The 11,113-nt window shown below is 56.3% G+C and overlaps 1 protein-coding gene across 9 annotated transcripts in view; it reads left to right on the top strand.

The window, feature by feature from the left end:
- mtmr4 (myotubularin related protein 4) overlaps window positions 1-11,113 on the top strand; it is a 73,038-nt gene that overhangs the window by 17,134 nt on the left and 44,791 nt on the right. For 3 of the 9 annotated variants that reach the window (XM_035433555.1, XM_035433556.1, XM_035433557.1), the window contains exon 1: window positions 7,604-7,804. The exons of 5 other annotated variants lie outside the window; for them this stretch is intronic. In XM_035433555.1, coding sequence (XP_035289446.1) covers window positions 7,760-7,804 — 45 coding nt within the window. In that variant the 5' untranslated portion in view covers window positions 7,604-7,759. Of the gene's footprint in view, window positions 1-7,603; window positions 7,805-11,113 lie in introns of those variants that run through there. One more of the 9 variants, XM_035433564.1, reaches the window with a different exon arrangement.

Raw genomic sequence — 11,113 nt, forward strand, 5'->3', positions numbered from 1 at the left:
TGAAATATGACTATTGAGTTGGCCTAGCTGTTACGCCCTCCCCCGGCTGCTTTAACTGCTCTGTGTGCTTTACGTAAGGCCCGGTTCAAACACAGGCTGAAACGCAGACTTCAGCCACAGCCGAACGGTGTTTGTTTTTTAAGGCACGAAGCCTGAGAATTTCGGCTTTTTGTTTGTCGGGATTACGGTACGATCCTCGTTCCCCATTTTTTTACTTCGTAGCTCCGTGCTCGAAGTCTCTGTTTGGGGGTTTGTCGGACAGCTGTGAATGTTCTGACACGGCAGTAGCTTTCTGCTCCGCAGTGCGTGGCGTTAAAGTATTTGACATTCGCGTCGCCTGCAGTACCTCGTACGCGAACCGTAAATCAAAATGGCGCCCGCGCGACCTGTTTTTTTTTTTTTTTAGCGGTGGCGCTGCGCGGGATCTGGTGCTCGTTTCGCTTCAATTTGGATCGCGTGACCTGCGTCGCACCAGCAGGGGTCGCTGTCAGGGGCGACGGCTCTTCTGGAGGGCGGAGACCAAGCCGGCTACGTCATGAACTGCCATTGGAGCCACAGGGCCTGATCCCCTTTAAGCTGTGAAATGGACGAGGGTTCGGTGAGCACTTTAACGGAGGGTAGAAAGAGTCCGAGGGCGTGAGAGCGAGACCAGGTCCCCCAAATTGACTGTCCGCGCCATCGAAAGGTCACGGAAAGTGCCGGAATTCGTGATTCGCTCTTCCAGTAAGGTCTGTCAAAAATGGCATTCTTCGGGGCGAGAGCGGCCATTGTGCTGCGTGCCAGCCTGATTGTCGATGCACCCGCAGATGGATAACGAATCTTAACACGCCTTCCCGAATGTGAGAACTGGCTCTCCTCCTGTCAGCTGTCATACTAATGAACCTTTTTTTTTTTACTGTGCTGTAGGTCTGCTTACGAAACCTGCGCAGAGACACAATAGCTGGTGGCTCTTTAGGGAACGGCGTATTTTTAGCAAACTGCAAGGGTGGCTGATTATAGACCCTGAGAGGTGAGCAGAAAAGTGATCTGTTAATTTGTGGCTTGGGTTGTAATTAAAAAAAAAAAAAGAAAGGTATTTGCAAGTATTTGTGGCAAAACTTGCCCGGATGTTGAACTGTGTTAGACTAGGACATCTGTCCATGGCAGGTAGTCTATAAGTCTTGACAAATTCACAGCCAGGTTATTCAGACTGTGAAAAGCATTCAGTTAGTCAGACATCCAGTGAGACATATCTCTGGATATTTAACTTTCTAGTTAAATTGTCCTTAAACCTCACCCCCCTCACCAGAGGGATGTGAACATGGCGGTTTGCCGAGGACAGGAGCGCGGTCGCTAATCCCCCGCGGCCCCGCGGGACAGGCAGACGTGCGCCGCCGCGGTTTCTGTGGTTCGGGAGGCGGAGAGTTGGGCGTCGCGGCGCTGCGTGTGCCTGCCAGCGTGCGGTCGTGGCTCCCAAACCCCCCCCCCCACACCACCCCCCCGCCCAGGAACCGCCAGGCACTCGAACCCGACGCTCTCTCGCTCGTTGCCTCTTCCCCAGCTCCGCGCAGCCGCGTATCCCGGATGCCAGATGTACACAAATAGCAGCGTGGGGGGGGGGGGGGACAAAAACCGAAAGCGTGTGGGGCGACGCGTTGATCTCTCTACGTCGCCGGGGGTGCGGCCCCACAGAAAGCCGAGGCGGGAGCCCGTGGCCTTCGCTCCGTTTTCGGACGCTTGGAGCTCCTCGTTGGATAATGTCGGGTTATGAACCTTCTAAAAAAATTCCACACTGGTCTTCCTTTCAGTTCCTTACAAAATATATGCTGTCAAAAATACAGCTCAAAATGTGGTCTGGACATAGAATTAAACTGGATATAATATACATAATGGATGATTGAGGCTGACCAGTACTGTTTATTTTATCAGTGCTTATTTGCTATGCTGAAATCTTTAGGAAATTAGTGCTCACTCATGCATATCTGGTAATTATATAGAAGTATATTTCTTTGGTGCTGGAAATCCCTCTGTGGTTACTTTCTAGATGCTTCTTGGTAATGGCAGGGATTGACCTGCAGACCGATGCGTATCTAATCCGATTAGGCGCATTGGGGTGCTTTTTTTTTGGGGTTTTGGACGGAATCCTTTTCTGCGCCCGTCCCTCTGGTCTTGCTCGCTAGCCGCCCGCCGCGCTAAGAACCCCGTTCTGCCGGAGCCGCCTGTCGCGGCCGCGATTGGCCGACGGTTCCCTTCCGCAGGGCTCCTCCACGCGACGCTCCTCGCGCGGGGTATTTGCTTTCCCCCCGTAACCCAATCGCGAGCTTTCCTGACCGATCCGGTCTCCCTCGCAGCAGGCGGACCCGTTTATGGAGGCCACGTGATTGGTCGATCAGGACCTGATGGGTGCACGCGAAGCCCAAAAAACCTGATATAGTCAAGATGGCGGGTAACGAATCTCCTTCCTTTTTTTTTTTTTAACAAGTCCCTTTAAGGTAGGATGTCAACAGAAGCGCCGCACACCAGCAGCCATTCCCCGGTAATATGATCGCGTTAATCCGGTCATGTGACCAGGCGTTAAAATGGCAGCCTGCGCGTCCTTCCTCGGCTAGACCAACGCCAGTGGCGTTTAAATCAAAGCGACAGCTTAAGACTCGGGTGGAGTTCAGGCGGCGCGCCGCTGTTTGCCGGTGGAGGGGAAACGGTGCGGAACGACGCAGAGTTCCTACCTGCCGCCGTGACCCTGGCCCCGTGCCAGGGCGGGGGGATGGGCACCGCGCAGGTGAACTCTTCCCTTGGCGCGACCGGCTACCCGACGCGATGTCACGCCCTCGTGCGAACCGCTCCGGTTCCTTCGACCGCGGCGTCGAAACCCCACGGGCTTCCTCGCCCCGCGCTGCGGACCGCGACCGTGACCCGAGGGGGTCGTCCCGTTCTTAGCCGTCAACCTCGGCAACGGCGGACATTTTCCTCACGTCTTGGTTCGGCCCCTTTAAGAGAAACGGTCGAGCCGTAGCTCTGTGCTTCCCCCCCACGAATTCCCCTTTTTATCGTAAGCGTGTGGGCGGGCCTCGGCCTGGGCAGGTGCGGCTGGCTCGGTGCAGCAGGGTCAGGCCCTGTCAAAGCCTGCCTGGTGTAGGCTGTAAAAAAGGGGGGGGGGGGCTGTGCTTGAGTCTATATTACACAAGCGAGGACCGTCTTTTTTTTTTTTTTTCGAAGAGGGGAGCGTATTTTTCTTTTTTCTTTTTTCTTTTTACAAGCCTTTTGGAAAAGGTCGGTGATAAAACTGAATTTCGACCTTCAGGAGCATCTGTTTTCGTTTCGGTCTGCCCTGGCTACTGTTGTTAATAGGTGGCACCGTTTTCTCGAAGAAGTATCCGTTCGTTTCTTGCACAGACGAAGAGGCATTCCTGTTCATTATTCTTAATGAATCAGCGTGTTTTGCTGTCGTTATTGCCCTGCGTTAATTACATTTGATAATGAGACTTCGACAATGACGTAGAGGCAGCACAAGGGACCATTACCCACCGAAGACCACAACATTTCTTAAACCTTTTGGGGGTTTTTTTTCCGATTCAGGTCATTTAAAAAAAATTTTTTATTCACAATTGCTGATCTTCCCTGTTTTTGCTGAAATAAGCAAAGGTTCTCTCTCCGGGGGGTGGAGAGCAATAGTCTGCTTGCTATAAAGAGAGGTGATTTACAGGAAGGGCTGGGCTTCCGGATGTTTCCGTGTTGCATAACGGCACTATGCGCGCATGGGGCAGTGCATTCCTCTGCTGCGGAAGAGATCAGGCAGTGATGCAGTCAATGGGGGGGGGTGGGGATTTAGGGGTGGGGGTGGGGGGGGGGCAAGATTACACTGCCACAGAATAATAATCATATGCTGCCTTCAATTTCACAAAATGGCTTTTTTTTTTTTGACGCTATTGCGAAGGCCTGCGGTGTCAGATGGCTGTGAGGTCCCGCTCTCGGCACGTGAGCGGACCCCAGGCGCTCTGAGAGGCTGAGCGGACCGCGTGTCCGCGCTACGGTAGCATCGATCGGAGGGCGTCTTCCTCCTCCTCTATCGCCGGTCCTGGGGTGGGTTTCCCCCTCGCGAGAGGAGGCGGGGCCAGAGGAGGGGGGGCGTTTGTGGGCGGGGTTTGGGGAGGGTTGTGTTGCCGCGGCCACGTGAGCGATGCGCTATTTGCAACGCACTGCTGCATTGGGTTTGCCCCACCCCCCTCCCCCCACCTACCTTCTTCCCTCCATCTCTCCCTCTCTCCCTCTATCTCTCCCTCCCTTCCCTTCCAAAGACGCTAAACGAGGGTTCATATTACAGCCAGGGGGAATCCGTGGGGACGGCACAGAAAGGAGGACGGCTGTGATTCATAGGAGCCGGACACGTTTATCTCCAGCTCTCTCTCTCCCTCTCAGCCCCAGCTCTCTCTCCCGTGTGTGCCAGGCATCGCTCCCACTGATACCTGGCCCAGGCTCCAACTCCATTATCCTAGAGCCTCCTCCTTTCGTGCTGAAGCCCCCATCGGCTCCCACTGTATTTTCTGCCTTAAGCTGGGTTGCACCTGTAGGCCACAGCATTCCTGAGGCTGTAGCCTGTGAGGAATTCATCAACAAGGAGCCATTATGGTAATGAATTTAATGGCCAGGCCAGGCCAGGCACAGGCGCTCCACCCCATTAATGAGTGCACACTAAAAGCTGCTCAAATGAAACCGGTGACCTCTAACTGAATGCACACAGTCCACAGACACGCCCACGCAAACACACCCTCCCTCCGTTCTTCCCCACACACACACACATGTGCACGCACACAGACACACACCATCTACCTACTATAATCGGTGACCTCTGCACAGACACACCCTCTCAAACATATCCTCCCCCAACACAAGACTCGCATGCTCACCCGCACACGCACACACACACACCCACCCATGTGGTCACGCACACGCACATACACACTCACACCATCACACACACACACACCCCCACACACACATACACACCCACATGCTCACACACAACCACACACACACACACACACACACAACCACCCACCCACCAATCCTCACACACACACCCACGCACTCACACATGCACACACACACACACACACCCCCACCCCCATGTGCTCACACACACACACACACTCACCCATTTAAATGCAGTGACCTCTGACTGACCTAGACGCCGCGGATCAGAGGCACATGGGCCTGAGGGAACAAAGGTGACTCAGACTGCGGCAGCATCCCGCGCTCAGTCAGCCCGGCTTCCAATGCGCTGCTTTTAATACGGGCTGGCTTATTGGCTAATTCAGCAGCGTGGAGGGGGGGTGGGGGGAGTAATTCTCCATGTTGTCTGGAAGAGGGAAATTCTTTCCGGGCTTTTCTGTAACACCCTTCCCCCCCCCTCCCCCCCTGCCCCCCTGCCCCTGCCCCTGCCCCGAACGGGTTCACTTTCACCGCGAGTGCGGCAGTTAGTCACGCTTCCACGCTCCGCACCGCGCGTGCCGTCAGCCGTCTGAGCGCCGCTCTGCATCACTGTCACATTACGTCACCGACGCCGCGGCGCGGGCGGGTGGGGGGGTGGGGAGAGATCGTGGCCGTGGTGCGTCGTGTGCTGACGAGCTTTAAAATAATCCAGAGGCAGATCGAGGAGCAGCATGTGGGGAAGGATGTGTTTCGATGGGGTTTATTGTGTGTGTGTGTGTGTGTGTGTGTGTGTGTGTGTGTGTGTGTGAGATGAAATGTATTCATGATATTTATACATAGAATATTTCTGTGCATAAATGCATGCTGTGCGTGTTTGTGTATGTACACACACACACACACACTTGCATATTTCCTCAGATTTATTTTGTGGTTGTAGAGGGACACGTGCTCTGCTGTGCGGGTGAAGGCGGTGTTTGTCCTTTCCCTCCCGGCTGCCGTAGCACGAGCTAGCAGATGTAGCGCATGCTAGCAGATGTAGCGCACGCTAGCAGATGTAGCGCACGCTAGCAGATGTAGGACACGTTAGCAGATGTAACGCACGCTAGCAGATGTAGCGCACGCTAGCAGATGCAATGCACGCCAGCAGATGTAGCACACGCTAGCAGATTTAACGCACGCTAGCAGATGTAGTGCACGCTAGCAGATTTAACGCACGCTAGCAGATGTACCACACGCTAGCAGATGTAGCGCACGCTAGCAGATTTAACGCACGCTAGCAGATTTAACGCACGCTAGCAGATGTAGCGCACGCGAGCAGATGTCACGCATGCTAGCACATTTAACGCATGCTAGCAGATGTAGCGTTGCTGAGGTCAGCCCAGCGGAAGGGCAGCGGCCGCCTGCGTCCGTGACGAGGACGTGGAGCCCAGGGGAGCTCCTGCCTCTACCTTACTGCAGCTCTGCAGCATGCTGGGAGTGTGATGCAGCTCACCCAGACACTGACTCTCTGCACTGAGAGAGAGAGAGAGAGAGAGAGAGAAGGAGAAGGAGGGAGGGAGGGAAAATAAAAAGCAGGTGAGAGGGGTGGAATCGTGAGAAAGAGAGGAGGGATAGTGAGAGGGAGAGGGAGGGGGTAGGATAAGTGAGACTGGGGGAGATGGAGAGAGGGATAGAGGGAAGGATGGAGTCGGTGGCGGAGGGGCGCGTGCGCCGTGCTGCAGAATGCTGTGTCACTGGAGCCCTGCGCATGGGCGAGTCCCCCCCCCCAGCCCAACGTGACAGGAGCGAGCGCCCGCACACGCGATTCGGCTGCTCCGGGGGAAACGGCTCCCGTCCCGTCTCAGCAAAGCGTGCGGGATGGAGGGGTGGGGTGGGGTGGGTGGGGTGGGATTGGGGGGGGGGCGGGAGTCGTGCAGGAAATGGCGATTAAGCCACGGGGGCTGGATGAAAATGAGATTTTCCTGCCGCTTCTGTGCAGACCACTTCGGGGAGGGCGGGGGGGGCGGGGGGGGGGGGCGGGGCGCAGATGTGCACGTTCCCCTGCCGCACTGTTGTGACACGTGCCTCTGCCAGGCTGTCCTCAGGCTGGTGTGTGTGTCTGAGGGAGCTGCCTGCTTATGAAGGAATCTCGGTAAAGGGTGAATGCGTTGGGGGGGGGTGATGAGGGAGGGGGGACTCGCTTGGGAAAGGAGGAAAGGATGAAAGCAATAGCGAGCCTGTGAGAGATGCAGGGAGGGAGGGAGGGATAAGGGCATCGCTGTGGGCGGAGCCTAGAATCAGGCAGTCTCCTCCCCTGCATCTCTCTCTCTCTCTCCCTCTCCCTCTCCCTCTCCCTGTCCAGTTCACTCTATCCACACTGTTCCGCGCGGTGGGGCCGGCTCGCTCGCTCTCGCTTTTGTTTTGTCTCTCCTCGTGCCCCCTCCTTTTCTCTCCTCTGTCTCTCTCTCTCTCTCTCTCTCTCTCTCCCTCTCTCTCTCTCTCTCTGAAAGGGGGCGAATTCTGTCTCTGTTTTGTTTAGGTTTTCTTTTTTGTTTTGCTCATGGAGCATCCGGCTCGTCGCCGCGTCTGAGCGCAAGGGGTCCGGAGCCTTCTTTCGGGGGGTGGGCTCAGGGGTCGGGGTCGGGGGAGGGGGAGTGTCGGACGGAGCGTGCCCGCCGGGGCAGATTGAGGAGTTGTGAGGGGGTGGGACTGGGGGGGGGGGGGGCGGGTCAGGGTCTGTGCGGGGGGTGGGAGGGGGGTGGGAGGCACCGGCAGGGAGGCACCGGCTGGGGAGGATGGTTCTGCCGGCACCGCGTTCTCTGATGCTCCGCTGGCGGCCGGTCTCCCCGCCACAGCCCCGTCGCTCCCCATCATGAGCCTGGCCGCGCGCGTGTCCTGCTCCGTGCTCAACTGCTTTGTGAGTCTGCTCCTTCTCTTAATACTCTGTTTGTGTGTGTGTGTGTGTGTGTGTGAGAGTGTCTGTGTGTGTGTGAGAGTGCCTGTGTGTGTGCCTGTGTGTATGAGTGAGTGAGTGCCTGTGTGTGTGAGCGCGTGTGTGTGTGTGTGTGAGCGTCTGTGTGTGTGTGTGAGTGCCTGTGTGTGTGAGTGCCTGTGTGTGTGAGCGCGTGTGTGTGTGTGAGTGCCTGTGTGTGTGAGCGTGTGTGTGTGTGTGTGTTTGCACCATGTGCACGTGAACACTGCAGCTGTGAAGTAACCAGCACCACACAGTTATAAAAGAAAAAGAAAAAAGGATAGCTGTCGGCATGGCGCTCGTTGAAACACAAAGCCACGGCGTTAGCGGCTGCCGGAGAGAGACCGGGCAGAACGGGATGCGCTGCCGTTTCCCGCTGCTACAAGAGAGGGAGCCCAAGGCGTGGTTTCGGGAAAGGAAGCCGTCCTTTTGTTATTGTCGGAGAGGAGGGCGAGCTCGCCTCTCGTTTTAAAGGCGACGGCTCCAAATGAAAACATCGGCTCGGTCCCGCTCCGCTCTGCCGAAACGCGGCGGTCCTCCTGCGGGACCCGGTCCGTCGCTTTAAGGATTCGCCGCGGCGCGTTCCGGAAGGGTGTACAGTACGGCATGTGCTCGGTGCTGGCGAAGTGCACAGTCGGCGGTTTCTCTGCGCTCGAGCAGCGAGCAGCGATTGGCTCTCCGGCGGCCGGCTCGGCCCGACGGGAACGTGCGTGCGCTGCGACCTCTCCGCGGAGCCCCCGGGCCCAACGCGCGCGTCTGATTGGCCGGTTACCTGCCCTGTGGTGTCAAGGGGGTCCCGAGGGCAGAGGACAAAGTTCCATTCTGCCTGTTGTCTTGGAAACCGGTTGTTGATTTTTTTTTTTTTGAAAGAATATTACTGGCGGGTGATTGTCTTGATTGACAGATGGTTTGGCCTGGGTTGGCCCCCATGGGATGTAAGGTTTCTGCAAACAAACGTTGTTGGACAGATACGACACTGAAAGATGAGCCGCTTGAAAGAGAGGGAGTTCTCTTTTTCTATCGGTATCTCTAAACTCTGAACTTTTAGTAAGGTTGAGTTTTCTTGGGTGTTTTATAGAAGTCTACACTATCAGTCCCAGTCTGTCAGGACCACAGTAGATATCGGGGAGAACAAGAGGAACTCTTGCGTTGGTCTGGAGATTCTGTCTGCAGGTCCATCAAGAGGTTTATGCACATAGACTAAGTGGAAAGAGTTCCTCTTCAGTGGTTTTTCCACGTGTGGGCAATTGTCTCAGTTACAGTTGGGCCCTTTCTGGAAGGAGCCATTAGAAACACTATTGAACTGATAAAGGTTTTCCATTACTCAGATAGCAGATCGTCTTCCGGCGCGTTTGGCGAAACCGCTTCCAAGCGTTATGGAGACGGGGGGGGGCGGACTCTGTAGCCAGCGCTGGCGCCGGAGCGCCAGCTGGTCCGTCGATCTCCGCGGCGCGCGGCGCGGTCGGGGAGGCCCGGCAGGGCGCGGCGGCCGGCAGACGGGTTGCCGTGACGATCGTCCTTCTGCCAGTCTGGCGTCAGCCGCCAACCCGCCGAGGACCGAGGGCGACCTTCGGCAAACTTACCGTAGACCCGAAAACGCTAGAGCAGTGGTTCTCAACTCGGGCCAGAAAGGACCGGTGTGGGTGCAGGCTTTTGTTCCAGCCAAGCAGTTACACACCTGATTCTACTAATCAAGGTCCTTAGTAAAGACTCCAAAGGTCGATTAGTAGAATCAGGTGTGTAACTGCTTGGCTGGAACAAAAGCCCGCACCCACACCGGCCCTTTCTGGCCCGAGTTGAGACCCACTGCTCTAGCGTTTTCGGTCTACGGTAAGTTTGCCGAAGGTCGCCCTCGGTCCTCGGCGGGTTGGCGGCTGACGCCAGACTAGCAGAAGGACGCCCGTTGAGACCCACTGCGCTAGAGCGTCACTGCAGAGGTGTTACGACGGTGGTAACCAGCCCTGTTCCTGGAGGTGCACCGTCCTGTAGGTTTTCACTCCAACCCTAACAAAGCGCTCCTCATTCAACACCTAGAGATCTCGTCGAGCTGCTGATTAGTGGAGTCAGACGTGTCAGATTAGGGTTGAAATGAATTCCTGCCGGATGGTCGATCTCCAGGAGCTGGGTCGGTTGCCACAAGGTGTTGCAAGATGTGTTCGCGGTTGCGTTTTATCGGACCCCGAAAAACTCTGGGGTGCTCTGCCTCTGACAGGTTGTCCCCTTCTGCCGGGACGGAGAGGGGAGAGGTGTCCTGGTGGCGTGCATTCTGTTGCTGCTTCATGGAGGCATAGATCACTGCCAAATTTACACCCCCCACCCGTCCCGTTCCAGCGAGGCGAGTCGTCCGGAGCAGATCTGTGTCACGACTGAAACGGCTGTTTCCCCTCATCCCCCCCCCATTTCCATCGCCGTTTCGGGTGAATTGTTTTTATAGGAGCGCAGGCTGTTTTCATTTGGAGTTGTGTCTTGATGTTGGAGATGAAAAGAAGCCTCCTAATTAGGAACTCAAAGTTGGAATTTTTATAGCTTCCGAAGCCCCCCCCCCGCCCCCCGCCCCATTCCCCATCCCGGGAAGCCGTAACTCTTTTAGCGGTACGCTCGACCGCGCGCTATCGTTTTATTAATGGGTTTTTTTTTTGGTGTGTCAGATGCAAGGTTTAAGAAGTGTCCATCTGGACTGAGCAGGCCTCGCTGCAGGGTGGTGGGGTCGTGCGCACGGCAGGACGAGAGAGCGCCCCCCCCCCTCCTGGGGAGCCGCCGCGCGGTAGAGGGGGGACCGCGTGTGTGCGTGCCCGGTGCCCGGCGCCGGGCCGGAGAGCCTGACTGAGCCTGACGCCGTCGGCCGTTGTTCTCCGCGCGGCCGATCCGGCCTCCGCGCCGTGCTGGCCCTGCGCCTTAAAATATTCAGTCTTCTGCAATATTTATGCCCCTGCGCAGAGAGCATGAGGGAGAGGATGATTCACCCACCACACACACACACACTCTGCATGGAGTACCTGCACGCACACACACACACACACACACACACTGCATGGAGTACCTGCATGCACACACACACACACATACACACACTCTGCATGGAGTACCTGCACACACACACACACACACACACACACACTCTGCATGGAGTACCTGCACACACACACACACACACACACACTCTGCATGGAGTACCTGCACGCACACACACACACACACTCTGCATGGAGTACCTGCACACACACACACACACACACACTCTGCATGGAGTACCTG

The sequence above is a fragment of the Anguilla anguilla genome, chromosome 9 (genome assembly GCF_013347855.1).
Source record: "Anguilla anguilla isolate fAngAng1 chromosome 9, fAngAng1.pri, whole genome shotgun sequence".
In the NCBI taxonomy this organism is placed as follows: Eukaryota; Metazoa; Chordata; class Actinopteri; order Anguilliformes; family Anguillidae; genus Anguilla; species Anguilla anguilla.